The 27,997-nt window shown below is 61.1% G+C and overlaps 1 protein-coding gene across 4 annotated transcripts; it reads right to left on the bottom strand.

Moving 5' to 3' along the window:
* Nucleotides 1-27,992, bottom strand: FLNC (filamin C). Of its 4 annotated transcripts, XM_061414638.1 has the most exons (49): nucleotides 27,364-27,992; nucleotides 22,533-22,781; nucleotides 20,907-21,004; nucleotides 20,649-20,799; nucleotides 20,437-20,555; nucleotides 20,187-20,264; nucleotides 19,815-19,977; nucleotides 19,391-19,591; nucleotides 18,947-19,012; nucleotides 17,873-18,010; nucleotides 17,384-17,510; nucleotides 17,098-17,234; nucleotides 16,687-16,880; nucleotides 16,480-16,593; nucleotides 15,718-15,861; nucleotides 15,386-15,509; nucleotides 15,075-15,235; nucleotides 14,767-14,857; nucleotides 14,515-14,684; nucleotides 14,184-14,301; nucleotides 13,828-14,090; nucleotides 12,622-13,219; nucleotides 11,830-12,003; nucleotides 11,556-11,718; nucleotides 11,155-11,315; nucleotides 10,198-10,365; nucleotides 9,997-10,120; nucleotides 9,298-9,454; nucleotides 9,033-9,222; nucleotides 8,914-8,937; nucleotides 8,546-8,793; nucleotides 8,033-8,113; nucleotides 7,620-7,719; nucleotides 7,190-7,330; nucleotides 6,803-6,931; nucleotides 6,545-6,718; nucleotides 5,821-5,982; nucleotides 5,510-5,713; nucleotides 4,908-5,060; nucleotides 4,697-4,819; nucleotides 4,356-4,598; nucleotides 3,914-4,183; nucleotides 3,678-3,815; nucleotides 3,298-3,413; nucleotides 2,492-2,624; nucleotides 2,227-2,403; nucleotides 1,863-2,081; nucleotides 1,006-1,215; nucleotides 1-891 (listed from the first exon to the last, which is right to left on the bottom strand). In XM_061414638.1, exons 1-49 carry the CDS (start codon nucleotides 27,716-27,718, stop codon nucleotides 704-706), a joined length of 8,229 nt encoding a protein of 2,742 aa, XP_061270622.1. In that variant the 5' UTR covers nucleotides 27,719-27,992; the 3' UTR covers nucleotides 1-703. The 4 variants fall into 4 exon arrangements, with proteins under 4 accessions (XP_061270622.1, XP_061270624.1, XP_061270623.1 ...); XM_061414640.1 differs by lacking the exon at nucleotides 8,033-8,113; XM_061414639.1 differs by lacking the exon at nucleotides 18,947-19,012.
* Nucleotides 27,993-27,997: the final 5 nt, after the last annotated feature.

Here is a 27,997-nt window from a genome sequence, read left to right as displayed (position 1 = left end):
TGCGACAGGCCGCACTTTATTTGGAGTTTTCCGCCTAAACGGCTCCCAGCTGAGCCGCATGATATGTGCAAAAGCCCCCCAGAAAGCTGGGCCTCGCAGTGTGTAAAAAAGGCCCCCCCATGGGGCAGAGCTGTGCAATTATTTAAAAAAAAAAAAAAAGAAATCAGTCCCCCAGGAAGCCTGGCTGGGGTCTCAATCGCCTGGGGCCAGGACATGTGTGCAGCTGCCGCTAGGTACACTTTCTCCTCTGACTGTGCTTCGTTTTCCAAGCCGTAACGCTCTGGGGTTGTGGCTACCAGAGGGGCTGGACGCAGTCCTCAGCGGCTAGGAGGGCTGGCTGGCAGTGCGATTTGAGGGTGACCTCTCTCACACATGCAGACACCCCCAAACACATGCTCCTCCACTGGCCTCAGCCCCACCAGAAAACACAGGGCTTCCCTGGCCCCCCAACCCCCAGTTCACCCTCAGGTCACATTTGAGGCGAGGGACACTGCCCTGAAACAGGCAAGGCCCTCCAGCCAGAGGGCCTGGCGGCGAGGGGGCAGTGCCACTCCGTCCACACCCCAGGGCAGGTGTTTGTGGTGTCTGATTCTGCGAGCGTGCATCTGGGTGTGGCCTGTGTGTGTGTGTGTGTGTGTGTGTGTGTCTGTGAGTGTGTTTGGCCAGAGGTGGGGGCCGAGGCTGGGGGAGGCACTTCTGGGATTCAGGGCACATTGACTTTGAAGGGGCTTCCGGGGACACTTTCGTCGCCCCACTTGACGATGAGGATGTAGTCCCCTTTTTCCTTGACGGTGTAGGTGACGTTGTACACCCGGTTCCCCATGTGCTTCACGTACACCTCCTCACAGGGGGTCTTGGGCCCGTGCACGCCCACCATCATCATATTGGTGCCTGGAGAGAGAGGCAGCGAGGGACAGGCTCAGCCCCGGCCCTTGGCCCCACGTTCGCACACACTTGCCCACCCTGGGAGACCGCCCCCGCTCCCCCGCTCTGCCCGCTGCCTGCCTGCTTTGCTGCAGTCCACAGTGAAGGAGTTCTTCTGGCCCACAAAGGCCTGGGACAGCCCGGGGCCCCGTGTCACCACCTTGCTGGCATCTGAGGAGAACTTGGGGATGGAGCTGTAGCTGGAACCCCGGCTTGAGGACGACTTGGTCACAGTCTCCACCAGAACCGTGGATGTTTCATGAAGGCTGTGGCCTCCAGAGAGCCGGGGACCTGAGGGGCAGGGTGGGGTGGCCACGAGCCGGGTCAGAGGCCTGCTCTTCCCAAGGTGGTAGGCCCCGTGTGGCGGCCCTGACAGCCCATGTTCCCTTCCTCAGCTGCAGCATCCTAGGAGCAGCAGCCCATTTCACACAGGGCTCTCGGGCAGGCCTGTCTCCAGGTCTGGGGCCTCCATGGCTCTGTCCACCCACCCCCCACCCTTCTGGGCTTTGTCTGGGACCCCAAGTCACACGGTAGGTAGAGCCCTGCTTTAAAAAGGAACAAGTATCCAACCAATCCTTCACACAGCTTCCAGAAGGAAAATCAGGTAAATGTCTGCTGAGCTCTGTCTTCTTGGAAGCCAGAAACGGGGATGCCAGAAGGGCAGAGTTAAGTGAAAACTTGGGGAGCCACCGCAGGGAAAAGATTAGTCAAGGGATGGACAGTAGAGAGGGATTTGATTTTTTTTAAATGATGTACACAAGTCCACACATAGAAGGTGGGGAATGGCACGTTGTGTAAAGCCAGGCGCACTTTACTCCTGGTAACCTGAAACACTGATGTTTGGGGCCAACTCTGACCCAGATGTGAACAGCCACTGGAGCCAGCCCAGAATAGGCTTCCAGCCCAGGGTGGGACCTCACCCCACCCAGGACACTCACCTGTGACTTTAGCCTTGAAGGGGCTGCCCACGATGTGCTGGGGGCCGCCATACTTGATGGCAATGAGGTAGTTGCCAGGAGCCATGGGAGTATAAGTGACCACGTGACCCTCGGGACACTCCCGACAGTCCAGCTGCACCTTGGAGGGGCCGTCGATGGTGACAGACAAGGCCCCTGAGCCTGCATTCAGGGTGTTGACGATGAACTCCGACGACACGCCTGGGGGCCAGAGGTAGCAAGGATGTAGGTAGAAGGGCTTGGGGCCCAGAGCTGGGATGGGCCCGGGCTCCCCGGAGCAGACCTCTGCCAGGACTCAGGGCTCATCAGCACTGTCCCACCCCTCTCCCCAGCCCCAGGCACTCACCTGTAGTGCCTCCCTCGAGCCCAGGACCATAGGCCGACACCAAGCCTGGGTCCCCAGCCTGGCTCTGCTCCCCAACTCGGATCTTGAAGGGACTGCCAGGGATGTGGGCACCGTTGAACTTGACGTCGATGGAGTGGACGCCATTCTCATGGGGGATGAAACGGATGGTGTGCTTGTCTGTGGGGGCAGAGGTTGGTGGGTGAGCCTTAGTCTTTCCCCTCCCCTTTCCAGAAGGTCCTAGCCTGGCAGGGACAGGCCAGCTCACCACTGTCCAGCTCGGAGACGTAGCACTCTTCCACGGCGCCCGAGGGCGTGTGCACCCTAGCATCGATCACGCCCCGTGCACCATTCAGCTGCACCGCAAAGGACGCCGGCTGGTTCACCTTGAGCCCGGTCTCCTGCAGAGACCACGGAGGGTGCTCAGACTCCTGGGAGGGCCTGAAGGGCTCATGTCTGCAGCCTGGCACTGATATCCCTTCCTGCCCAGCCCGGAGGCTCCCTCCTCCCACCCCCAGCTGCCCCCTGCCGCCTGACCCGGCTTAGGGAGGCTCTGAACAAGGCTGCGATGGGAGGCAGAGCCTGGGTCTTTGGCCTTGGCAACCACCTGCTATGAGGTGGGGCCACCTGGCTGTGCCAGGCATGGTCAGGGACCAGAGATGATATGCCCTGTCCTGGCTGGGGAGGTAAGACCCAGATACCATAAAGCTGGCCTGATAGCAGAGAACCCAGTGCTGGGATGGGAAAAAGAGGCATGTGGGCTGGACTGCCCTGGGGGCACTTGATGGGGAAGGTGGGGCCGATGGGGAGGTTTAGGGGGGCAGGTGGTGAAGATGAACCCAGTTCTAGGATTGGGAAGGGGGCGGAGGACACAGCAGCACCTGAGGCTGCCAAGACTACCCCAAGGGGCAGCTAGTATAGCTAGAGCCCCCTGTTGTCTAAACACTGGGAGAGAGGGGCCACCTGTATGGCCCTTCCAAGGTCACTGCTAAGTCCCTGGTCACATGGGCCTACCATCCTCTACTGCCCATCCCTCAGGGTGGCAGGAGGGCCCCATCCCCCCCGGGCACACACCTGGAGGCTGGTGACAGTGAGACGGCGAGCATCATCTGAGAGGGAGGCCACGGGTACCACGAAAGGGCTGTCTGGGATGTGCTCGTCGTTGAACTTGATGGAGACCTCGTAGTCACCTGGGGAGAGAAGACCAGTCAGCTCAAGCTGCAGGACAGGGGACAGCAGCGTGGGAAACAACCCCACCCTGATCTCAGTACCGGACAAGCTCCTAGGTCGAGCTCAGCTCTGGAGACACATGTTCCCAGGAGTGTAGGGTGGAGGGAAATGGGGCAGAGAAACTGCAGCGGCCCAGGTGAGGGGTTGGTTTGGGAGCCCTATCTCCTGCCGGGGCGAGCAGAAGCCTGGTCTGGAAAGTCAGGCAGGCCCAGCAAGATGCCCACCTGGCTCCTGGACAACATAAGAGACCCCACACGAGCCGTCCTTGCGGTCCTCAAATGCAATTTCCGCCTTGCTGGGACCCTCCACGGCGATCGATAGGCCCCCGGCACCTGCTTCTCGGGTCCAGATGCTGAACTCGGCTGGAGATGGAAACGGGACGGGGGCAGCTCTTCAGCACCGTCGCCTACCCTGCTGGCTGTCCTCCCCCATCCCCCGTCCCGGGAACCTACCCCCTTACCTGGCACGCCAGCCACCCCTCGCTCCAGCCCCGTGCCTCCAGCCCGCACCTTGTGGGCACCACCTTCACCCAGCGGCCCCACGGTGAACTGAAAGGGGCTCCCTGGCACATGCTGGCCGCGGTACTTGACAGTGACCGTGTGGGGCCCCATCTCCTGGGGCACAAAGCGGACGCTGTATGCACTGTCCTCCCCCTCCACGATCTCAGCAGCTTCCGTCTTGCCCGACGGGCTGGTCACCTGTGCGGTCATGTCCTGAGAGCTGGCCTCACCTGCAGGGGGTGGGGAGTGTCAGGGCAACTCCGGGGCTGCTCCAGGCCCTCGCCCTTCCCTCCCTCCCTCAGTAAACAGCCCCTCCTCTGCTCAGACCAGCAGCCTCCCCATCCTGTCCCGAGGGACAGAAGGCCCACCTCCCTGTGAAGAGCCCGGCCCGGTCCTGCTCACCCTCCTGCTGCCGGGTGATGCTGCCAAAAGAGCCCAGGCGCTCCCGGCCCAGGAAGTCCCCGAAGACGGCGGGGAAGGGGTCTCCGCCAACCTGGGTGGACTCCTCCACCCGCACCTCGCGCTTGGTCTCCCCGCCCCGCGTCTTGCTGATCTCCGTGCGCTCCGTGCGGGTGTATGTGTGGCTGCTGCGGGTAAAGGTGCGTGTCAGGCGCTCCTGGGCGGACACCATCTGGAACCAGTTCCCTGTGGGACACGTGGAGGGAGGTGAGAAATAAGCCAGAAGGACAGAGGCCCCGGGGACAGGCTCTGGGCCCTCCCCACCAGACTCTTCCAGCGCCCACCTGGGATCTTGAGGTTGAGGTCACAGGTGCTGCCGATGGTGGCGATGGATGGCGCCTGCCTGCGCCGGGTGATGCTTTCCTTCATGCGGCCCTCGCCAGTGACCTTCACTGTGAAGGGGCTTCCTGTAGGGACAAGAAAGAGTGGGTCAGCCACCTCAGGTCACTCGTCTCCAGCCTCCTGGTCCATCCCGGCCACAGCCCAGAGCCTTACCAGGCACGTGCTTGTCAGCAAACTTGATGTTGATGATGTAGGTGCCGGGTTCGGTGGGGCAGTAGGTAACTTTGCACGTGCCATCCTCCATGTCCTCACAGTTGATGTCCACCTTACTAGGGCCTTCAATACTAAGCCCCAGGCCCCCATAACCTAGCGGGAGGCAAGGGACACGTCTCCCTCAGTCCCCACTGCCATCCGCTCTCCCCTCCCCAAACCCCAGGCTCCGCCCAGAACAGACACCCAAGGGGCATCGTAACCACTAAGGAAAGATGGCTCAGTAGAAGGAGGGGTGAGCCAGGCAGTGACCCAGAGGGTCAGGGATAGGTAGTCTGGAAATTCCTCTAAGGCAGGCCTCTTGGGTTTTGGTGAGTGAAGGAGAGAGAGACTCAGGATGGCTGAGCTTTCTCTTAGACACAGGAGAAGCGACAGGGGGACATTTACTCTTCCCAAGTGGGCCCCAGAATGGGAATCTCAGCAGAGACTGGGCCAGGAAGTTCAGGAGGGGAGGGCAGGTTATGGTCCAGGGGCACTGGGAAGGAAAGGACTGGTCCCCACTTGAGGCACCAGCTGCAGTGAGGGGTCTCCGGGGCAAGAAGTACCTGCATTACGAGTGTCCACGATGAACTCCGCCACCTGGAACGTGTGTCCTTCCGACAGGCCCTTGCCCCAGACCCGCACCTTGCTAGCATCCCCAATCTCAGATGGTCCCACCAAGATCTTGAAGGGGCTGTTGGTGACATGCTTGCCACTCTTGCGCACGCTCACCACATGCTCCCCAACTTCTTTGGGGGTAAAGGAGATGCCTGTTGAGGGGGAGGTCAGGCATGAATGGAGCTCTGGGCCTGGCAATAGTCCTTTCCCAGCTCCCCCACCTTCCTTCCCTGGGCCCCTGCCATGGCACCACGCTCACCGATGTGCCGGTTGGGCAGACGCTTCAGCAGACAGGGCTCCTCGTTGCCCGAGGGGGCACGGATGCTGGCGGTCAGCTGGCTCAGGTCACTCTCGGTGATCTTCAGGGACACATCCGTGGAGGTGCCCACATTCAGCTGTGACGTCCTCATTGAGTCATCGCCTAGGGGAGAGTTGGCATGTCAGGCGGGGTGACTCCTGGCAGGCCCTGCCCTCGTGGGGATCAGGAGCCTCCCTGGACTCAACAGAGCCTTTGCCCACCCCCCTCAATCCCCAAAGCAGGCACAGAGAGACTGGGGAGAGCACAGTCTCCATGTACATGTTAGGGGCCCGAGATTAGGGATGAGTCAGCACCCCAGTCCTGAATGGGTTAAACCCCTAATTTACATAAATTTAAATTCCGAGTCAGGTAATTTGGTAGGACCAAAAAAAAAAAACAGATTAGACCACACAGCCCAGTTCCCTTACCTGCTGTGTGTTGCCCCTCCGGGCCTACCGGTTTCCTCACCTATCATCAACATCCTGACTTAAAAAACTTCGAGAGTGTGTTTTCAAAGGGTGGCTGAGTGTTTCTCACTTGCTGTAGAGAACAGCGTACTCCTTACACGTATCCAAAAATGACCTCTTCCACCTGGAGGGCACCCTACCCTAAACACCCCAGAGACTCGGACGTGCCGGGCTTGCACAGCCATCGTGTGCCGGGGTGTGCCCACGCGTCCACCCACCTGTGATCTTGGCTGTGAAGGGGCTCCCGGGGATGTGCTTGTCGTCGAAGCGCACGATGATGCTGTAGTCCCCGGGCGCCGTGGGGAGGTAGGACACGGTGCAGGTGCCGTCCTTGTTGTCCTTGCAGGTGATCTCTGCCTTGGACGGGCCCTCCACGGCCAGGGACAGGCCCCCTGCGGGTGGAGGCGGGGCGGCGGTCAGAGGGCCTCACCCCTGCCCCGCTGCCCGCCCCCAGCCCCTGCCGGAGCTCGCCTCACCTTCCCCGGCATCCTTGGTGACAATGGTGAAGGTGGCCGGCTTGTTGACCATGCCATGGCTCAGGCCTGGTCCGTAGGCGCTGACGTGGCGGCTGTTGATGGCGTCCACGTAGAACTGCAGGGGGCTCCCTGGGGGTGGGGGGGGAAAGGGGGCTGGGTCAGCAGTGAGCACAGGGGCTGCCTGAGCCCCCCTCGGACCCCCACACCTTCCCACAGCCTCCCCGCCAGGCCCTGCATCTGTGCCGACGGGGCCTCCCACCAGGACACCAGCCTTCCTGGGGCCTCACACATGTCTGCACACAGCACATGCTCAATTATGAGTGAAAGAAGGCCGATGAGGAGGAAGTCACTGTGGGCTCCCCTCAGCCCGGCTCAGCCCCGACTCACCAGGGATGTGGTTGCCGTCATACTTGATCCCCATCTGGTGCAGGCCCTTCTCGGTGGGCGCGTACCTCACCGTGATGGTGCCATCCTTGTTGTCAGTGATGTTGGGCCGGGCGGTCTTCCCAGAGGGCATCCGCACCTCCCCTGCCAGGCAGACACGGGTATGTGTGGGACCCCAGTTTCTCCCGGCTCCACCCCCTTGCTGTCCCAGGCTCCCCCGCTGCCAGGAGACAGCCAGGAGGCCTCAGGATGAATCCTGACCTGGGAGACAGAAGGCTGGAGTCTCGAGTTCCAGCTCTGCTCAGCTTGCTGTGTGACCCCGGGGAGCTTACTTCCCCACTCTGGGCCCCAGCTTTCATCTCTTAAGGAGGAGCTGGGCCTGGACACATGTCCTCCCTTGGGGCCATCCTGCCACAGGGCCCTGGGGCAGTACCTGTGAGTTCCCCTTTCTGCACAGTGAAGGGGATGACCAGGTTGAAGGGTCTCAGCATGGACTCCATGGGTTCTGCAGGCACCACCGGCTCCTCTGTGGCCTGTGGCGGGGGAGAGGGAACAGTCACTTGGCTGGGAAAGGTCTGGGGAACTCAGACTGAGCCGTGACTGAAGTCAGAGAAGGTGAGGAAAGAGCAAGATGGTTAATGGTGAAACCAGAGGGCAGAAAAGGCGCGTCAGCTGCAAGAGAAGAGGTGCCGTGCCCAGCTCCGGGATCTGTCTGCCCCGCCTGACTTCCCGCCTGCTCCCCAAGATGGCCCCCAAACCATGCCCCGGCCCTGGCCGCTGAAGAAGAGAAGAGATGAAGGAAGAGGAGGTGGGGGGCGAGTGTGGCCCAGGTGGGAGGGGCAGTACCCAGTGTGTGGGATAGGCGCTGGGCCGGTGCAGCTGCGGCACATCAGGGGGCTCCTCCACGCGGGGCATGGCCTCACACGCCTGGGAGGCAAGGCACGGGAGAGTGGGGGCTGTGACAGGCCAGTCCCCACCAGCTCGGGTGACCACAGGCTGACTCAGAATGGCCCAGGGACCTGATAACCTGGGCTGCCCCCAGGGCAGGATGGCTATCTTGGGTGCTTTACTCTCCCGAGGGCTTCCCTGTCCTGCAGGGCCACCTGAGGAGATGGACGGGGACGGTGGGCCTGGGGGTCAGGTTCCACCAGAGAGCTGCCTGATGCCCAGAGGGGCCAGAGGCAGGGCTGCGTGCCTCCTGGGTTGGGAGGCTGTGGGAAAGCACAGGCCCCACCCTGGAGCACTCTGGGCCCAGGACCCATCAGATGTGAGGACGGGTTCTGGGGTTCCTTGCTCCCACTAAGAGGGCCTGGCCCCCCTCCCTGCCACCCCCAGCTCTGCTGTGGCCGCTGAACTTACCAGCACGTGGAAGGGGCTGTTGGGGATGTGCTCGCCTCCGAAGCGAATGGTGATGACGTACTTGCCGGGCTCAGGTGCCGTGTAGTAGATGTCGAAGGTACCGTCGTGGTTCTCGACCACATCCACGTCGAGCTCCGCCCCGTCGGGTGTGGACACCGTGCACGTCACCTTCCCCTTGCCTGCGGCCTTGGCATCCACTGTGATCACCGTCTCCTCCCCAATCTGGATGCGAGGGCCCAGGCAGGCACCTGCCACACAGGAGTGCCCGGTCAGGGGTCCGTGGGACCTGTGCCCATTCCCCCCGCTCAGTTCCCAGCTGCCCCCATCACCTCAGCCCACACCAAAAAGAGAAGAAAAAGGACACTCACCCAGGCCGTGACCTCCAATGGACACTGGAAATAGAGAAAAGCGTAAGCCGCAGTGTTAAGGATGAGCTGGGGTGGGGGTGGGGGTGTGTAGGGAGGGGAGGGCAGGGGTGGGTGCCCACCTGTGACCAGGCACTTGCTGGCGTCCCCAGTGGGCAGGGCATGGATGCGGAAGGGCGAGTAGGGGATCTCGTCGCCGCCATACTTGATGGTGATGGTGTACCGGCCGCTCATGTCCGGGAGGTAGGACACGGTGTACGTGCCGTCCCCGTTGTCTCGGATGTTGGCCTTCTTGGGCTTACCCTCAGGGTCCTGGGGGAGAAGCAGCGGTTAAGGCCTGCCTGTGCCCAGACCCTGGCCTGAGAGGTGGGCAGCACATAGACTCACCAGGATCTGGACAGTGAGCAAGCCCTCCCCAGCATCCCGGGCATCGATGGTGAACTCCACGGGCAGGCTGGCCGGGATGCCAGAGGCGTTGAGGCCAGGGCCGCTGGCCCGCACCTTGCTGGCATCGTGGGCTGGAAGCACCTTGATCTTGAAGGGGCTTGAGAGGCAGAAGGGATAGACAGTTGGCTGGGATTCAGGGGGAGAAGGAATCCCATCTCATTTTGGGCCTGGAATACCCCCTACATTCATGAGCAGGGGAGAGGAGTCCTGGCAGGGAGGAGGGACCAGGTCAAGCCTGAGTCTTAGAGGAGGGTCACAAAGGTGTGGCCCTGACAAAGCCTGGGCATTTCTTCTCCACTCTCCGGGAAGATGTTTCCGATGGTTTACAGAGAGGCTGCAGGAGGCTGCCCTGTCACACCTGTTTGTAGCCACATGGTGCCTTTTCCCAAGGTGCTGATTTTGTAGCTAACTAGGGGGACAGCCCAGCCAGAGGAGAGCCCCTGGGGCTGTGCCACCTCCAGGGTGGAGAAGAAGATGGGCAGGGGGCCCTGAGGAAGAGTGGGATGGTGCAGCAGAGAACAGATGAGGCGTAGACAAGTAGGGGAGTGTTTCCAGGGCCCTGGAGTGGCCCCGCAGCTGTGGCCCTGGTGGGAGCTCCCCAGAGCCCAGCAGCGCACAGAACCCCAGGCTGGGCCTCACCTGCGTGGTACCTCCTGGTCGGCGTACTTGACGGCTACTGTGTAGGGCCCGTCCGTGGCTGGGGTATAGTGGACGGTGTGGGTGCCATCCCCATTGTCACGCACCTCCACAGGCTCGGCCACACCTGGGCAAAGGGAATAGTCAGCAGAGCCTCTTGGCACCCTTTCCGGCTCCTTCCACCCAGCCCCAGACACTCCATACCTGTGGGGCCCAGCACGGTCACCTGCAGGGGCGCCCGGCCAGCTTGGCTGCAGTCCACTGTGAAGGTCTGGGGTACCCGGGCCCTGACGCCGGCTCCCAGCCCTGGGCCTGAGCACTTGACCTTTCCGGGGTCCACCACGTCCTTCACTGGCACCCGGAATGGACTCCCTGCAAGGAAGACGGTCGTCAGCCCCAGCCCACCTGCCCCAGAAGGTTTCCCCAACTCAGAGGACCCAGGAAAGCGAGGCTTCCCCTGCCTTTGAAATGCCTCTGGGATACCAGACCAAATGTGCAAACACTTAGAAACTTGCTAAGAAAACGTAACAAGGAGAAATAAACTTGGCTACAGAATATATACTCCAATAAAAATTAATAAAAGTAAAATTTAAAAACAAAACCCAAAAACTTGGCTACAGGCTGAGGCAGGGTGAATCCACTTATTTAGGCCACATGCCTGAAAGAAGGCCCTCCTAAATTAGTAAATTGCTAAAAGAAGTATTTGTAAAAGAAAATGAATTTTTTCCAGCATGAAATTAGATAAGTAGGGCGGGGCGGGGACAGTCCCATTTCAGCAAGCCTGGGTAATGTGATAATTGAAGACACCAACCATTCCCCACCCCTGCTGGAGGGCAGGGGGGTTCCTGGCTTTGCTGACAGAGCAAGAGGGTGTGAGAGGCTGTCCTGCCTGAGCCAGACACTGGCTTGGACTGTGAGTGACGGAACTCACGAGATCTGGTGCTCCAGGCAAAAGGGCCGAGACACCAGTGCTGGGCCTCTGGGAATGAGCTGTACCCACCGCCCTGCCTCAGCCCTCACTGTGGCAGCCGTGCCTGCCTGCTCCTTGTCCCTGCTGCTGGTTTGGGGCTTTGCTCCTCCTCCTACTTCCTTCCAGTTTCCCTCACGCGGAGCAGGCCCCCTGCTGGCCTCCCCGACACCCCTCCCGCCCCCAGTGCACACCTGGAATGGGCCGGCCCCCGAAGGTGATGTTGACGTCGTAGTCGCCGGCGGTGAAGGGGATGTACTCCACGGTGCAGCTCCCATCCTTGTTGTCCTTGCAAGACATCTTGGCTTCCGACGGGCCCTCGATGGCTAGGCCTAGGCCCCCGGTGCCAGCTCCCCTACAAGAGGACACCCCTACGTCAGCGCCACAAGGATCAGTGAGTTGGGATGGAGAAGCAGGTGAATGGGGGTGCGGGGCTGGCTGAGATGAGACCAGCAGCTACAGCAGGGAGGTTTGCAGCCTTGATAGGGGGTGGGTGGGGATGAGGTCCATACAGGAGGATGAGGGGGAAGGGCAGGTGGCTGGGCTCAGGGTCGCCACAGCATCAGGGTCAAGGTTAGGAAAGGGGCAGGTGTACCTCGTTTCCACGGTGAAGCGGTTAGCCTTGTTGACCAAGCCCCCCTCCAGGCCCGGCCCGAAGGCCCGGACACGGGTGGGGTCACAGCCCTCAGTCACGCCCACACGGAAGGGGCTCTTGGGCACGGCCACGTCATCGTACAGCACCTCCACCAAGTGCGCTCCTGGAGGTCAGCCACACGGCGCAGGTCAGGGTGTGCGCGGTCCCCACCACCCGCCCCTCTGAAAACGCTGGGGCCAGACCCCCGGCGTCCCTGCCCAGCCCAGCCCCTCACCCTCTTCGTAGGCCGTGTACTGCACGCGGTAGGTGCCGTCCCCGTTGTCGGTCACGTAGGTGTCCGTCTTAGCGCCCGAGGGGTTGAGCACGCGAGCCGTCACGTGGTTCCCACCCGTGGCTGTCAGGGATCTCGCGTCCACAGTGAACTCGGTGGTCACTTCACGCAGGACACCTGAGTCCCAGGAGACGAGTGCTCAGCCCTCACACGCCTGCCCACCCCTGCCCTCCCTCCCCAGCTCCGAGGTGGCCGCTCCTCTCCACCTGCTACTCCCCAGCCTGGACCATCCCCACAGCCCAGGCTCTGCTTCCCATAGCCCCTGCCTTCCCTGCCTTCAGCAGATAGTGACATTCTGTTCACCTGAGTCTCCCCACCTGGCCGTGGGCCCCTGGAGCATGGGGCTGGCTCTTCCAACCCTCTGCATGCCCCACCCTGCCTGGCCCAGGGTCTGGCCCCCAGCAGATGGTAACTCAGTCACTGAACTGAGCTGAACTATCTCCTGACTCTCGTTGCCCTCAACCCCAAAGCCTTCCCTCTGTATCATCAAGTGCAAGATTCTTTGATTTTCAGATCCACTGATGAAAGTTGAGGATCTCCCGAGGAAAATGGCCACAGGCAGAAGCAGTCTTGCCACCCAGACCAAGGCAAAGCTCCATGCCCTGCCCTTGGCTTTGATACCTTCTCAGGGGTATCTGAGCCCCTAGGACACCAGTGATGCCCCCCAAGACCTCAGGCCTGCTTCTCTCTTCCCCTGACTGGTGACATGACCAGCTCCAGGTTTCTCTCACTCACCGTGCGGCTCCACACCAGGCCCTGAGACCTTGACCCCACTGGTGTCGACTGCGGGCTGCACATGGACGCGGGTGGGGAACTTGGGTACGGGGTGCCCGCCGTACTTGATGGTAATGGTGTAGGTGCCGGGGAAGGCGGGGCTGTAGGTGATGTGGTAGGTGCCGTCCGCGTTGTTGTGGATCAGTACCTCGGCCTTGACGCCGGCGTCCGACAGGATCTCAATGGTCAGCTCGGCCTCGCCTGCCTCTGAGCAGTCCACAGTGAAGGTGGCCGCCTCCCCAGCCTTGCCGCGCTCCAGGCCTGGCCCGCTGGCCCGCACCTTGCTTGGGTCAAACACAGGCCGGATGGTAGCCTTGAAGGGCGAGCCGGGGATGTGGGCTTCGGCAAACAGGATGTTGATGGTGTACTCGCCCGGCTCTGTGGGCAGGTAGCTGACGGCACAGGATCCATCCCCATTGTCCTGGCACTCAATCTTGGCCTCGCAGGGGCCCTCCACGGTCAACCCCAGGCCACCAGTGCCCGCTCCCTTGGTGTCGATGGAGAAGGGCGCTGGTGTACCTACCAGCCCGCCCTTGAGACCAGGGCCATAAGCACAGACCTAAAAGAAGGAGCAGGTGTGTAGGTTACCTCGACTGGTCCCACGCCCAGCCTTCGTGGCTCCCAAATCAGCTAAGCACTTTCAACTGTAGCAGCTCCCACAGGCTGAGTCCTGATAACAATTCCATGTGAGGAAATGCACGGAGATTAAAAAATCTGTCCCGGCTGATGGACCTGGGGGTTGAAGCCCAGGTCAGATCCAAGGCCAGGCTCTTAATAACTAAGCTGTCTTGGTATGAGTTTTTATATATGGAATGGATAAACAAAAAGGTCCTACCGTATGGCACAGAGAACTGTATTTAATATCCTGTGATAAACTATAATGGAAAAGAATATTTTTTTAAATGTATGCATTTGTACGCATGTATAACTGAATCACATTGCTGTACAGCAGTAATTAACACAACATTGTTAACCAACTATACTTCAATAAAAATATAAAAAAACAAAAACTAAGCTGTCGCAAAGGCAAGTCTTGAGCTGGGGGACTGCCTTGGCTCTGGGCCCTGGCTGTGCTCACCCCAGGACATAAGGCCTCTGGCCTCGGCCCCTGTGAACTACCCACCTTCCCTATAAGCCCCCAGCTCCCACCCGCCCCTACTTCCTCACCTTGGAGGGGTCAGGGGGCAGGACGCCCTCCACGGCGAAGGGGCTGCCAGGCACCGGGTGACCATCATAGGTGATGTCCACCTTGTAGGGCCCCTCCTCAGGGGGCATGTAGCGCACCGCCTGGGTCTCAGCTCCACCGCCAGGCTCCAGCTTGCAGGGGATGGGTCGTCGGGAGGGCGAGGTCATCCGCACGTCCAGCTGGCCCTGACCGCCAGCCCCTCGTGTGTTCACAGAAAATGCCTGTTCCTGCCCTACAGCCACCTCTGTGTGGAGGGCGAGGGACACGGTGAGCAGAGACTCCAACCCACTGCCCCCCTCAACCCTCCTCACTGCACGGGCAGCTCCTCCCCACTTACTGCTGTTGAGGCCTTGAACCTTGACCTTGCTGAGGTCCAGAGGCGGTGCCACGTTCACCACGAAGGGGCTCTTGGGGACAGGGTCGCCACCATAGGTCACTGTCACTGCCATGTTGCCCTAATGGGTACAGCAGGAAGTCAGAACCGAGGGGCTGAGACCCAGCCCGCCAACATGTCCTTGGCCAACAGACCAGGGGCTCAGAGACCCATGGCAAGAGAGGACGGGGAGGCAGGCAAGGGGCCAAGATGCCAAGCAGGCCCTCTGGGGCTGGAAGAAGGAGCCCCACGCCCCCAGTCAGCCAGGACAGGAGGGCCGGGGAGGGGGGCACACCTGCTGCACGGCCGTGTACTTGACGGTGTAGGAGTAGTCGTGGTTGTCGATGATCTCGAAGTCTCGCACGGCTTCGCCCTTGGCGGCCCCAGCAAAGTGCACGTCCAGCTTGGCCTTGCCAGCTCCCTTGGTCAGCACGGTGAAGTGAGTGGGCTTCCCAACTTCCACACCTGGAGCGCCCATCCCGAGATGGTGGTGAGGGATAGGCGGCCACCCCGCCCCACCCCAGCCCCGCCCCGCCCAGACAGCTACCTGTGCGGTTCAGCCCAGGGCCCTCTGCCTTGACCTTGCTGGCATCGTGGGATGGGTCCACCTTGATGTGGAAGGGGCTGGCGGGGATCTCCTGGAGGGAGAAAAGGCTTGGTCAGGGTGGACACGGGCAGTGTCTGAAAAGAGTCCCTTGTCCCTTTTGCTTCCTCTGAGGCATGTTGTCCACACACAGGAAGTGCTCAGTCAGGGGCAATAGAATTGTCCCCAGATGACAGCCTCTCAAGCTGCTGGTTGGGATCGGGTAAGGGGGTGAGGTTAGGGTTGATAACCAAAACCCAAGCACAGGGTACCTGGTTGGCAAACAGCACCATGATGGTGTAGCGGCCCGCCCCCGGAGGTGTGTACTTGACTGTGAAGGTGTCGTTGTCATTCTTGATGATGTCAAAGTCGATGTCAGCCTCTGCGGGGCCCACCACGCCGGGGGCGCACTTGATGCCAATGCTCACATCGCCTGAAGGGAGGCAGGCACGAGGCCATGAGTTGGGGGCTCCACAACCTCCTGCACGTGACAGGTCCCACTCCGGGGAACAGGTGGAGGGCACCAGCGCCTCCTGCCCGGACACCCCCGGCCGCGCCCCCCACTCCCTGCTCCTGGATGCACCTTGCCCCGCCTCGCTGCAGTCCACTGTGAAGTAGGTGGGCTCATTAGCCTTGAGGCCTGTCTTCTCCACGCCGGGGCCGTACACCTTCACCCGCTCGGGGTGGCTGCCCTCTCCCACGTTTACCTGTGGGGAGGAGTCGACGGTCAGCGTGGGGCCCCTCCCTCAAGGTCCATCCCTTCCCCAGCACTTCTAGGCCCGGTCTTAGCCTTTTCACAGGGGCCATGAAGTGGGAAGTGGGGACAGGGCCCAGAGACAGCCAACATCCCCCCGCTTGGGGTTCTACCCTCCCTCTGGGGTCGCTGGCAGGGGGCATGGGGCTTGGAGGACACACCCGGAAGGGGCTCTTGGGCACGTTGACGCCTCCCCAGGAGACGATGATGGTGTGCTTAATGGGCTTGGTGGGGACGTAGGAGCAGCGGAAGGTGCCGTCGCCATTGGGGATGACCTTGATGTCGATGGGGCAGCCGTCGGCGTCCTGTGGGCATCACCCAAAGCAAGGTTCTTAGAGCGCCCTGGCCGTCTCAGAGCGCCCGTGCCCTCTGCTGGGCTGCTTGCCCACCATCAAAGCCCCTCCCCGCAAACAGATCACAGACCTCCAACCACTGGAGCCTAGTGCCAGAGCTCTGGGGGGCCAGGGCACACCCTGGAGAGCTGAGGAACCAGGGGTCACACAGGGGTCATCTGTGTGGCCTGGTCTCTGAGCCTAGGTCTCCAAAATGTGTTGTCAGGGGAAAAGGCTCAGCTAAACCAATGTTCTTAAAACTGAATAAACAAACTTTAAAAAAAGAAACATCCTCCTGGACCAAAGAACATATTCATTAACCTCTAGGGGTCAAAGGACACCATTTTGAGAAACTCACCTGGAAACCAATGTCTTAACTCAACCATCTTTAAATTGCAAATAGTTAGCATAAAAATACATATCTGGTACAATGTTTTTTAAGATTATCATCAATAAGAAAACACAAAACTTTAGACTTCCCATAGTTCAAATAGATTCATGAGAATCATTCCTGTAATGCCTTGAGGCCCTTTTCTCTAACCTACCCTCCCCTCCCAGGGCGAGGGGCAGAAAGACGGGGCAACACCCTACCTGGGCGTAGAGCTTCAGGTCTCCCTTGCCAGCAGCCCGGGCATCGATGGTGAATTCCGCTGGCTTGTCCACAATGCAGCCGGTGGGCTCCAGGCCGGGCCCAAAGGCCTTCACCTGTGCAGGGGAGAGAGTGGAGGGCTGAGCTGGGGACGGGAGGAGGGTCTGTTCACCCTGGTGCAGGCCCGGTTACGGGAGCTGGGGACACACCTTGTCCGGGAAGCAGTCGGGCGGAGCTGGCTGGATGTGAGCGATGAAGGGTGAGTCTCGGATGTCCTCGTCGTCACAGATCACGTGCACCGCATACTCCCCGGGCTCCGTGGGCCAGTATCGCACGTCGCAGGAGCCGTCTCCCTTGTCATCACACTCGATCTTGGCCTGCGAAGGCCCCTCAATGGAGAAGCCTGGGGCAAAGGTGGGGGAGGGTCAGGGGGCACCAGAAGCGACTTGGACACCCAGACAGGTCCCCCATCACTCTCTCAGCATCACCACCCCAGTCATGCCCGTTCCAGCGCCTGTCTCATCTCAACACTGGCCCAAATTCCTGCCTCCTGCCCCCCAGTCACTCCCCAGTGTCCCTCCATCACACCACTCCCCGGAATTCCCACTTCGGCCACTTACCCAGTGTCCCCACCTCTGTGCCAATGGCCTCCACCACAAAGTCGGCTGACTTGCCCACCTGGCCAGTTTCCAAACCGGGACCCCAGGCCCGGACCTTCTGTATGCCTGCCTCTGGGCTCACCTGCACCTCAAAGGGGCTGGGAAAAGAGGGAGCTGGTGTCAACACCCGAGGTGCCCCCACCAGAGGTAGACCTCTTCGCTTCACTCGGAGCCCCAGGCAGCCTGCCTCCCTCCACCCACCCTGTGAGGGCCCAGGCTGGAGGGCTCAGGGCTGCGTGGTGCTCACCTGCGGGGAATGGCGTAGCCGCCCCATGTGATGGTCACCACGTACTTCCCGGGTACCACGGGGTAGTACTCACACTCGAACACGCCATCCCCGGCCTCCCGCACCTTCACCGGCTCCTCTGTGCCTCCTGAGGAGACGTGGGAAGCGGAGGATCAATGATCTGTGCGTCTCCGCACCTCAGTCCCCTCAAGGACCCCTGGGACTGTGCTGTGGGACAGTCCCTGGCTGAGGACAGCGCTGCTCGCGGGCACGGTGAGCAGGCACCGTGTAACAGCCTAGTGCAGCCTTCCCAGCTTGCAGCCTGGGAGACTGAGCCAGGCAGGGCGGTTCACCTGAGGTCCCACAATGTCTCTGGTCAGTGTCTTTTTGGAGGCCCTCCCCCAGGGAGGGTGCACAGTGCTGTCATTGCCATCAGGGGGTCAGAGGCACTGGTTGCCTTTCCTCCCAGCTCCCCGACCCCCCACCATGGCCCTGGGCCCTGGTACTCACTTGGTCCCTTGACTGTGACCTTGAGCTCCCCACTGCCAGCACCCTTGGTGAACACCTTGAAGTCAGCCACTTCTTTGACACGCACACCCTTGGGCTGCAGGCCCCGCCCAGAGGCCCGGCAGGCGTTGGGGTTACAGGCTGGCAGGAAGAGGAGAGGTGAGGTTGAGGGCGCTGAGGGGCCCTAGACGGAGCCTCAGCCCTTACCACCACTTGTCCCCACCTCACTGTGCGCGGTCCTGCTGACCAGCCCGCCCACCCCGTCCTCTTTCCCCAGGCGCAGGCCGTGGCCTCATGCAGCCCTCCCCTGTTGCTCCCTGGCACCCCCAACACGACTGAGAGCCATGCTGGGCAGGGCACAGCCACAGCTCCCCCAGACCTCCGTCCCCAGGCTGGTTACAAGAAACCCTTCCCTCGGGGCTCCTTGTCAGGATCACTTGGGACAAAGGCCGGGCGGAGCCCAGAGCTAAGACAGACTGGGAGGGGCCTTTCATTCACCCCACGGCCATCCACCTAGAGCCATCTGAGCCTTCTTGGAGCCACCACAGCAGCTTCAGGAACCGAGTCATGCCACAAAACACTCAGCCACACCATGGAACGAGGGAGGGTCGTGTAACGAGAAGCCTGCCACAGATCACAGGCAATGCATGAAGGTCAGCCTGCTGCGGAACGCGGCCAGTGGCAATGACTTTGCTGCTGAACGCAGACCAAAGGACAGGGATCTCAGCCTGCCACGGGACACGTAAAATGGCACAGAACCCACGGGGTGCCACCAAACAGGCAACGATTATCATCCATCCAGGCCTGCCCTGGAACACAGACAAACGGCACAGCGTCTGGGGACTGCCACATAACAGGCGACGGCACGGAACCCAGACCCTTCCCACAGAAATCACCAGGCCAGTCCCAGGAGACCAGAGCTGCCACAGAACAGAGGCAAAGGCGCGGAACCTGGGCCTGTCACAGAATGCCACGGAAGGGGGGGCGACTCCACCCCGCTCGCGCCATGCCACACAGCACAGGTGAGGCCAGTCAGCTATGGCCATGCCCGGCCCGCCTCTGCTGGCATGTACTAACGTGGCACCACTTTCTTGGCCTGGTGGACGATGGGCACAGAGGGGGCAGGCGGCGGCGGCAGGGGCTCTGAGTGGCGGAGAGAAAGTGGGGAGTCACTGCCTGAGAGCCTGGTGCAAGGCGGGCCCATGAATATGCCCTTCCGCCCACATGGTCCGGTCACTTCCTCCTCAGCCCTTCCACCGTGGCCCCTGTCTGGTATCCTTCACAGTGACCTGACCGACCTCGGGGGCAGGGGCTGACAGACGAGCTCTCGGGAGCCCCACCCCTGGGCTCTTCTTTCTGCCCACTTTAAGCCGGCAGAAGGCTCCCCCTGATCCCATCCCCACCCACCCCCACCCCCCGGTTGCAGTGCTTCATTTCCCGTAAGTCCTCAGACTCGGTGGCAACACTCTGCGTCCTGGCCTTTGGCGAGGGGGCTCATGGGGGTGGGTGAAGGGCCTTTACCTTCTGCCACGTGGACGGGGAAAGGACTGCGGGTGATGGGGGCTCCGGCGAAGGCCACGTGCACTGTGTGGGGTCCCTCCATCACAGGCCTGTACGTGCAGCGGAACGTGCTGTCGCCCTTGTCCTCCAGGGCCACCTCCACAGTGTCCCGCCGGCCCTGCGGGTCCACGATCACCACGGCAACATCCCCAGTGCCGGCCCCTGTCACGACAACAGCCGTCAGCCCCTCCTGCTCGGGTTTCCTCACCCTGAGACCATGGGCCCCAGGCACCCCCTCCCACCAAAAAAATAGTCATGGGGTGTCCCTCCTGCTCGGGTTCCCTCACCCTGAGACCATGGCCCTCTGGCCGGGCCCTGCCCCTGGCCCCCAGGTCCCCCCACCATGAACAGTCATGGGGTGTCTGGTGGAAGGGCCCATCCCCACCTGCGGTGTAGATGTCAAAGTACGTGGGTTTGTTGGCCACATTGCCCACGGGCTCCAGGCCGGGACCACGGGCTGACACCTTGTTAGCATCTCCCAGGGCCATGCCCACGTTCACCTCAAAGGGGCTGCGTTCGATGTTCTGACCAGCAAAGAGCACGGTCACCTGGAGGTCAGAGGCCAAAGGTGAGCTTCTGGAAGAAAGCAGCTCTGAGAGGGGGGTTGAGGGGCGGGGCAGAGCCAAGCGGGGTGGCAGGCAGGTGGGGCTGGTGCATGGGGGTGGGGCGGGGTGTGAGCTGAGGGAGGGGTCCATTCAGCCAGATGCAAGGATGTGAAAGGAGTGGGGAAGACATGGGAGGGCCTACAGAGGGATACCTTGTGCAAGCCGGCGACCTTGGGCACGTAGGAGACAGCGTAGGTGCGGTTCTTGTCATTGTTGGGAACCACCTTGGCCTACGGGAAGGGAAACAATCGGCGTCAGAGCTCCTTCTGACCCCACGCCTTCTGCAACCCCCATGGTGAGGCCTCCCCTTCTCCAGCGTTGGAGGGTGCCCCCAGCAGCCATCGCCAGCCCATTCCGCTGTTGGTCCACGCTCTTGTCCGATCCCCAGTGGCCTCTCCATACCTCCTCGGTGTGGCCCTCAGGATCCTCGATGTAGACCAGAACCTCGCCTATCCCAGCGTCCACTGTCTGCACGGTGAAGTGGGCAGGCTGCAGCACGGTGTTACCCTGGGGCTCGATCCCTGAGGGCAGAAGGCAGGGCCGCAGAGTTTAGGGAGAACCATCCCAGCCCGTGTCCAGCTGCACAGCGAAGACCGTCAGGGCTCAACACATACCAGGCCCATAGGCGATGGCCTTCTTGGGGTTCAGTTGCTTGGAGCGAACGGGGGCACCAGGTTTGAGTTTGGCCTTGGGGAACTGGGACAGGTAGGTCATGACCGAATGTTCATCCACGTTGGGGTCCACGATCTCCTCGGGAGCAATCACCTGCCAGGGAGGAAGGGAGTCAGAAAATGTCCCCTGTCCCCAGCATCCTGCCCAGGTAGACCCAACCCCACCCTGGCCCTCTCCGGGTCCCTTTGCCCTCTGCCTACCTGGGGCACCCCGAGCCAGTCGTCCGCCTGCTGCATGGCCTCCCGGGCGTTCTCCACAGGCTGGTTGGGATCCCAGGCCTCCCAGTCAGGGCAGAGGCCTGGAGAGATGATGGAGGGAAGCAATGATGAGGGGGAAGCGGTCAGCCAGGACACAGAGCACTTGCTCCACCAACACCCTCCCAGGCCGTGGGTTCACACCCGCTTCCCATACGGCCCCAGGCCCCTGACCAGCAGGGTTCCTGCTGACCCCCAACCTTACGGCCCGTCAGCCAGGATGCCCATCACTGTTTAGACACATTGCAGCCCTCCTGAGCACCAACAATGAGGCCTTTCTGCCCCAGCTGACGCAGCCTGGCACCAGTCCTGCCAGCCGGCCTCCGGCCTGCCCAGGCCCCAGCACCAACCCTGAACACCAAACCACAGGGAGTGCACCCCTTGCAGACCCCCTGCCTCATTCCAGCAGGCTCAGAGGTGGGCAGTCCCTGTCCCACAAGTGCCTCTGACCCATCTCCTGAAAGGTCTCCTCACAGCTGCCCTGAAGCCCTAGTGTCCATGCACTTCCCACATCAGCCGCAGAGCATAGGGCTCTCTCTGCTTCCTAACTTCCGCCTCAGGGAAATGAAGGCACTGAAGGGCTTGTTTGAGAGGCCGAGTTCTCTCTGGCCACCTAGAGCCCAGCCCTCCTGATGGGAGGACAGCTGAGGCAGCCACAGGTCCCTCCTGGGAAAGGCTGCATGGTTAGGGGGTGCTGGATCCCAGCCAGAGCTGGCGGAGGAGGGTGATGCTCCCTGGCGGGGAGGGGACCAGCTCAAAGGCTGGAATCCATGACTGGCCAGAACAGCTGAGCTCACTGCTGGCAGCCGAGCCAGCCGTGGGCAATGGCTCAGCAGCTGGGAATGCTTCCCAGGCAGTCGGTGCCCCCTCCTCCCACCCTTTGCTCCCCGGCTGACCCCAGGCTGGGGGAGGATTCCCCCAGGGGGACATGGCTCCAAGAGGTGGGGAGACGACAGATTGTCTCAGGAGATGAGGGTCAGAAAGGGAGCTGTGTGTGGGGTACTGTTCTCATCTGTGATGTCTAAGTCTTCTCATGGGCCCTCAGTAGCCCCCACCTGCCCAGGCCAGGCCTGGGTCACCTGCCCCTAGGGCAGTGTCCCACCAGCCTCAGACCACATCATCCTGGGTCTCAACCCCTTCTCAAAGCTATCCCAGGGGCTTGCAAAGAACAGCCTTCTCCAGGCCTAAAGTCCTGGCCTTCTCTCTACAAGTCCCACCACATTTTCTTTCTGCTGGCTGAGCAGAAATGACCCTTGTGTAGCAAAATAGGAAGTTCACGGAGCAGGGAGTTCCAGGTCCCCGCCGGCCTCTGATTCAGTTCCGCCACAGATAAGCTGTGTGACCTTAGACAAGTCACTGGCCTTCTCTGGACCTCTGTGTCCTTGCCACTGCAGGATCTGGCAACTCACTGGGAAGGGTCCAACTCCAGCAGTGATTCTCAGCTGGAGGAGGAGGCCCTGATTCCCCCAGCCCTGGGACACACATTCTGACAAACACAAGCCTTGGCATCACCAGCTCATCCCGCACCCCTTCCCGGGTCAGGGAGCCACAGTGTGCCGTGGGTCCACTCACCAGGGGCACAGTTGTCCACCAGGGCGCCCAGAGCTTTGCCGTCCTGCCAGTCCCGGTTGAAGTTGGTGATGGGCAGCTGGGGCACCTTGTTCTGGATCCAGCCGAGTAGACGCTGCTTGGGTGTCTGCTTGCGGGCATCCTCGTCGTCCTCATCCTCCCACATGGGCATAGAGATGGAGTAGTGTAGGATCAGGGTCCAGATGAGCCCCAGGATCAGCTTCAGGTTCCCATCCACGATGGCCTTGCTGTCTGCAGGGAGGAGGAGACAAGCAGGGCTCATGAGTGCCCCACTTCTGATGCAGCACCCTCCCTCTCCTGGCCCAGCTTCTGAGGCTGCTGCTTAAGCGTTGGGTCTGGACTCCTCCTGGAACCTACCACTTCTCTGCCTACCACTGTTGCATCCCACAAGGCGCAGTCTTTGATGTACGTCCCACCCGCTTCAGAACATGGCTGCATCCCAATATGTCCCTTGGGCAGGTACTTTCAACTCTTTGATGGCACTTGCATGGGCCTTCTATCAGGCTACAAGCATCTATAGAGTTATGCAAGATTGTAAGTCTCTAGGGGCAGACACTGTTTTGTTTTGTTTCCTTTCTTCTTTGTGTGATATACAACAAACTGTACATATTAGAAAGTACAACTAGATACGTCTTGACAATATGTGAAAAGTGAAAACATTAGTCGCTCAGTTGTGTCTGACTTTGCGACCCCATGGACTGTAGCCCGCCAGGCTCCTCTGCCCATGGATTCTCCAGGCAAGAATTCTGGAGTGGGTTGCCATTCCCTTTTCCAGAGGATCTTCCCTACCCAGGGATTGAACCTGGTTCTCCTGCACTGCAGGCAGATTCTTTACCATCTGAGCCACCAGGGGAGCCCTACCTTTGACAGCATGTGCATAACCACAAATCAAGATAGTAAACACTTCCACCCTTCCTCAAAGTTTCCTTTCTTTTGTGATCCATCGCTCCTGCCCCTCCTCGTCTATCTTTTGAGACAACAATCTGCTCTTGGTCACTATACATTAGTTCGCATTTTCCAGAGTTTTATATGAATAGAATCATAGAGTATGTATCTTTTTTGTCTGCCTTCTTTCACTCTAGATACTGTATTTTTCTCTCCATATATTCAGAGCCTAGAACTTAGTAAAATCTCAATAAATACTGGTTGAATGAACATTTTAAAAACTGAAGTTGGAGAGGAGTGGGACCAACCTGGTTCCAGCCAAATTCTCCTTTGAATGCTATAAAAGGCTTTTGGAACAAAGTTCTGGGAGGAGGGGCTGGGGACAGTACACATTCTGTTAATGGCAGGGACTAGTGAGATTTCACAAGAGCTGGGGGAGTGTTACCCATGTGGACTCAAGTCTCAGGAGCTGAGACTCTAGACCCATCCCGTCCCTTGATAAATATTATGGACCAGAACTCCAAGATTTGGGGGCTGGCGGGGCAGGGGAGGGGTGGTGCGCCTAGTTCCCCCCGTAACAGCCAGAGAGAAACATCCAGGAGCTGGAGGTGGCCTAGAGTACAGGTCATTGGAAACCAGCTTACTTGTAAAGGACAAGGCAGGCCTGAAATCCACCAGCTTCCCTGAGCACTGCTTTCAGGAGGTTGGGAGGGGGTGAAAGACTCAGCCTTGTTTACTGGTGTTACCCGAGAGATGGGAAAGCGTGGTGTTGGAGGTTAGGGTTATATCTTTTCCTGCCCACCCGGCCTAGATCTTGGAAGACAGCCTTTAGAGAGTAAAGATCCCAAAGGTGTCTCCCCTTACATATCTTTTCCAGAATGCGCCCCCCACACACACACCCTGTCCCCAGCATTTCCCCAACCTGCCCCCTGGAGGGGAATCTCAGTCTCTATGTCCCTCTGATCTTGGGCTCTGGTCCCCTTGGCTCCCCCACCCTTTCACTGATTCATCCTTCCTTCCCCAGCAGCTCCCCAGGCCCGCCCCCTCTCCCCCTGGCTCTGCTGCAGCACAATGGTTTGGCAGCTTGCAGATTCCATGACACACTCACTCCCAGCCTCCCGGTGCTTTGGTGCGGTCTCTCTCAAACACACACAGGCCCAGGACACTTTCACACAGCCTTGACACCAAGGGCCTCACGGCCTCTCACAACCCTGACAGCCTCCAAAGCTGGTGCTCACACACCCAGAAGTGCTTCTTGCAAACTGAAGCCAGATCCTTGGGAGGGAGGCCCTGAGGCCCCGAGGATCACCAGGATTGGGAAGAGGTGGGGGGGCGGGTGAGGGGGGTCATTCATATTTGCTGCAGGGAGAGGTTTCTCCCCAGCAACTGGCCTTGGGCCAGACAGCAAGTGGCAGGAGAGGGGTGGGTCCAGAGTCCCACTCTGGGAGCAATGACCTTCCTCGCCCTCCTCCCCATCGGAGGCCAGGCAGAGGAGGGGAGCTCTGCTCAAGCCAGGCCTCTTCCTTCTTCGCACCCCACTGGGGATACCACCAAAGGGGTGGGAGGAGTTCCAGAGCTAGTCCCTGAGGGCACCCCAGGCCTTCGGTGGAGTGGGGGGAAAGGAGAGGACCAGTGAGGGAGGGGCCGGGACAGCTGCTGCCCCCTCCAGCCCCTCCCTCGGCGGTTGGCTCCAGGAGAAGGAATAGCAACTGGGGAACAGCTGCGGGGCTAAGCGGCCTCTAGGCCTCTTTGTTCGGAGGGGCGGAGGGGGTGGTGCGGGTAAGGAGGGCACACCGCCCCTTCAACCCAGACTGTGTACCCGGCCCTCCTTCAGAGGAACTGCTCGATGCCCAGCTCCCACTCCACTCCTGGAAAGGGACATGGGGGTGCCTAGAGGCTCACATTCAGTCCTGAGATGGTACCCAGAGAAGCCCCCGTCCCAGCCCCTTCCCACCACTAAGCGGGACCAAGGGAATCAGAGGAAGCAGAAAGGGGGAACCCTTGACATCTCCTTCCCCATGGATGGGTAGCCGCTGCTGTCTGTGCCCCCTCTCCTCCAGCCTCCGCCTCAGGCCCAGCAGCTGAATTGCTGACAGCTTATCTCATCGGCAGCGGGAGTCAGCCACTTGGCCCAAATGGGGAACAGTTCCCTGCAGGAAAGGGAAAGAAGGGTTCCTTCCCGCCCCCAAGCCAGCTTTCCCTCCTTCCCCCTCTATTCTGAGAAGGCCTCTCCATACACAGTTGAGCCAAGGGGGCTGGAGCCAGAGGCACCACCGTTGGGGAGGGGAGAGGTGTGTGCTCAGGAAGGATGAGGCCAGGAGAGGGGCCAAGCGCCCCCGCAGCAGGGAGGGGAGGGGGAGGCCGAGCCATTTCCTATAAAGTCTTGGTGAGGCCCCAGGCTCTCCCCTCGGGATCCCACCTGGGACAGTCAGTCCAGGCGGTCAGATCGCAGCTGCCAGGGGGGGGTGGAAGGGCCCAGGGCTGACTCCTCGCTGACCCCTGGCCCCCCCCAACCACACACACTCTTGGGCAGCCCTCAGTCCCACTACACACACCAGGGTGGCCCCTTCCCCCACCCCCTGTCCTCAGCCTTGTCCTCTGGAAAGCTCAGAGACATCTGCTGTGTCACGGAGGCAGGGCTATTTCCAGGCTGGAGCGGGTGGGGTGGTGGGGGGGGCAGTATTGGGGCAGGAGAGGGTAAGGCGTAGAGGGGACTGGACAGGGCCAAAGGGCCCCAGACTGACCTCAGCTACTAATTCAGGAGGCCCAGAGATGCCCTGAGGGAGGCTGAGGATGGACAGACCTTCAGTTATCTGAAGAAATCTCTGGGGCAGCCTGGGGGTAGGCATTGGGCCCCCTGTGAAATTCCCCTTCTGGGGCCCTGGGGTGCACCCCATCAAGGGGCGCTTTCCTGAAAATCACATCAGGACACTTAACAGCTCACCATAGGGGTAAGGGTCTTGCCCAGGCCCCCAGCCTGAAGGGGTGACTGCAGAGCTGAGAGGGAACAGCCAACTCCTAGGCTCTCAGAACCCATCCTTGGCTCCCCCAGCTCCCCAGCTTGGAGTGCCTCCCCGCCCCCACCCAGCACTGACACACCTTCCAAATCTGGTTACACTCAATGACTTCCTCCCTTTTCCAGGCCTTGCCTCCCTCCCCTCAGCCCAGATCATTAGCTGTAGCCAATCGGGGCTTAGGGGGTGGGCTGGGGCCGGGAGTGGACGGGAGGGAGCCCCCTCCCTGGCCTGCTGAAGCTGATGGAGGACAGGCAGGGGTTAAGGCTGCCTGCGCTCGCTCAGAGCCTTTTTAGGTTTCCGAGGCCGGGCCCTGCCGGCTCTGGCCCCTGGGCCTGAACCCAGCTGCCGAGCACATGCCGGCGGGGGGCCCGGGCCCCGTGCCCGCCCAGCCACCCGCTCTCCCGCTCTCCTTGGGATCCCTGGGACCGGGCAGCGATGGGGACCTGCCTTCAGCCTCTCCTCCCCGGTGGAGGTGCTGGGAGACTGGGAAGCCATTTGCTTTGTCTGGGGTGGAGGGGGCGGCCCCGGGAATCGGCAATGAGCTTTGGCCCCATCCTCTCAAGCCTGGGCTGAGGGTGCGGGTGGCAAAAAAGGAGACGAGCGGGTAGAAGCAGGTTGGCCAAGAGCGTGCGAGGGGAGCTGAAGCTGGAGGGCTCAGAAACGGCCTGGGCTGGATGCCCCCGGGGGCCCCCCTCGGGATGCCGGCCGACCAGGGCGGCGTGTGAAGGCAGAGCCCCCTCGGGGCTGGCGTGGGCGGGCTCCGGGAGAACCGGGGCAGGATCCTCTCCCGGTGCCGGGCCCCCCACCCTCGGCCCTGCCTCGGCTCCCCGCGCGCCCTCCCAGCCCCGAGCACCCTGTCCCCGTGGGCCAGCCCCTCGTCGGGGTACTGCCCCCTCGCCGCACGCACTGACCGATGGACACCAGCTTGATGTGCTCGCGTTCGAGGAACTCGAGGGCCACGGACACGTTCTCCAGCTTCATCTGGCGGAAGTTGGGGCGCGGGTGGAACTTGCGGTACATGCGCTTCTGGCTGAGCACCTCGAGCAGCGCGATGAGGCGCAGCCCGTCGCTGAGGTCGCGCTGCAGGTCGGTGAGGCGCTTGCCCACGCACTTGAGGTGCTCGTTGCACCAGCGCGTGAAAGTGTTCTGCTGGATCTTCTTCCACGGCGCGTCCTCGGCCAGGTCCTTCTCCGTGGACGGCATGTCGTCCACCTCGTCGCCCAGGCCGAAGCCCGGGGCCTCGGAGTAGCCGCTGTTGTTCATCATGCTGGCGCGGGCTGGGGCGGGGGTTGGGGGCCGGCGGGGCTCGGGCTAGTGGGGCGCTGTCCGGGACAGGACCGGCGGCTGTGCGCTCCGCGGCTCTAAACTTCTCTTGTGCCCCTGGCTGGCGGGACTCGGGCGGGCCTCCTCGGCTCCTTGGCCGTGCTCTGTCTGTGTGTGTCTCTCTCTCCCTCCGGGGGCGGAGCGGTGCTCTGGAAAGTGCGGGCCGGGCTGAGGCGGGGGGTTTAAGAAGCCCCCGGGCCGCGTCCCCCCCGCCGAGCCCGC

Source organism: Bos javanicus, chromosome 4 (assembly GCF_032452875.1).
Source record: "Bos javanicus breed banteng chromosome 4, ARS-OSU_banteng_1.0, whole genome shotgun sequence".
Taxonomy (NCBI): domain Eukaryota; kingdom Metazoa; phylum Chordata; class Mammalia; order Artiodactyla; family Bovidae; genus Bos; species Bos javanicus.
Note: the sequence above shows the minus strand (reverse complement) of the source record. Positions and strands in the feature narration are given on the sequence as shown.

What these genes read in the sequence shown, in the direction of transcription:
- FLNC (XM_061414638.1), bottom strand. Translation starts at nt 27,718, where the DNA reads ATGATGAACAACAGCGGCTACTCCGAGGCCCCGGGCTTCGGCCTGGGC. An exon ending in CGCTTCACCGTGGAAACGAG is followed by an intron (nt 11,316 to 11,555) that starts GTACACCTGCCC and finishes GTCCTCTTGTAG; the next exon opens with GGGAGCTGGCACCGGGGGCC. An exon ending in TGTGGACTGCAGCAAAGCAG is followed by an intron (nt 892 to 1,005) that starts GCAGGCAGCGGG and finishes CTCTCTCTCCAG; the next exon opens with GCACCAATATGATGATGGTG.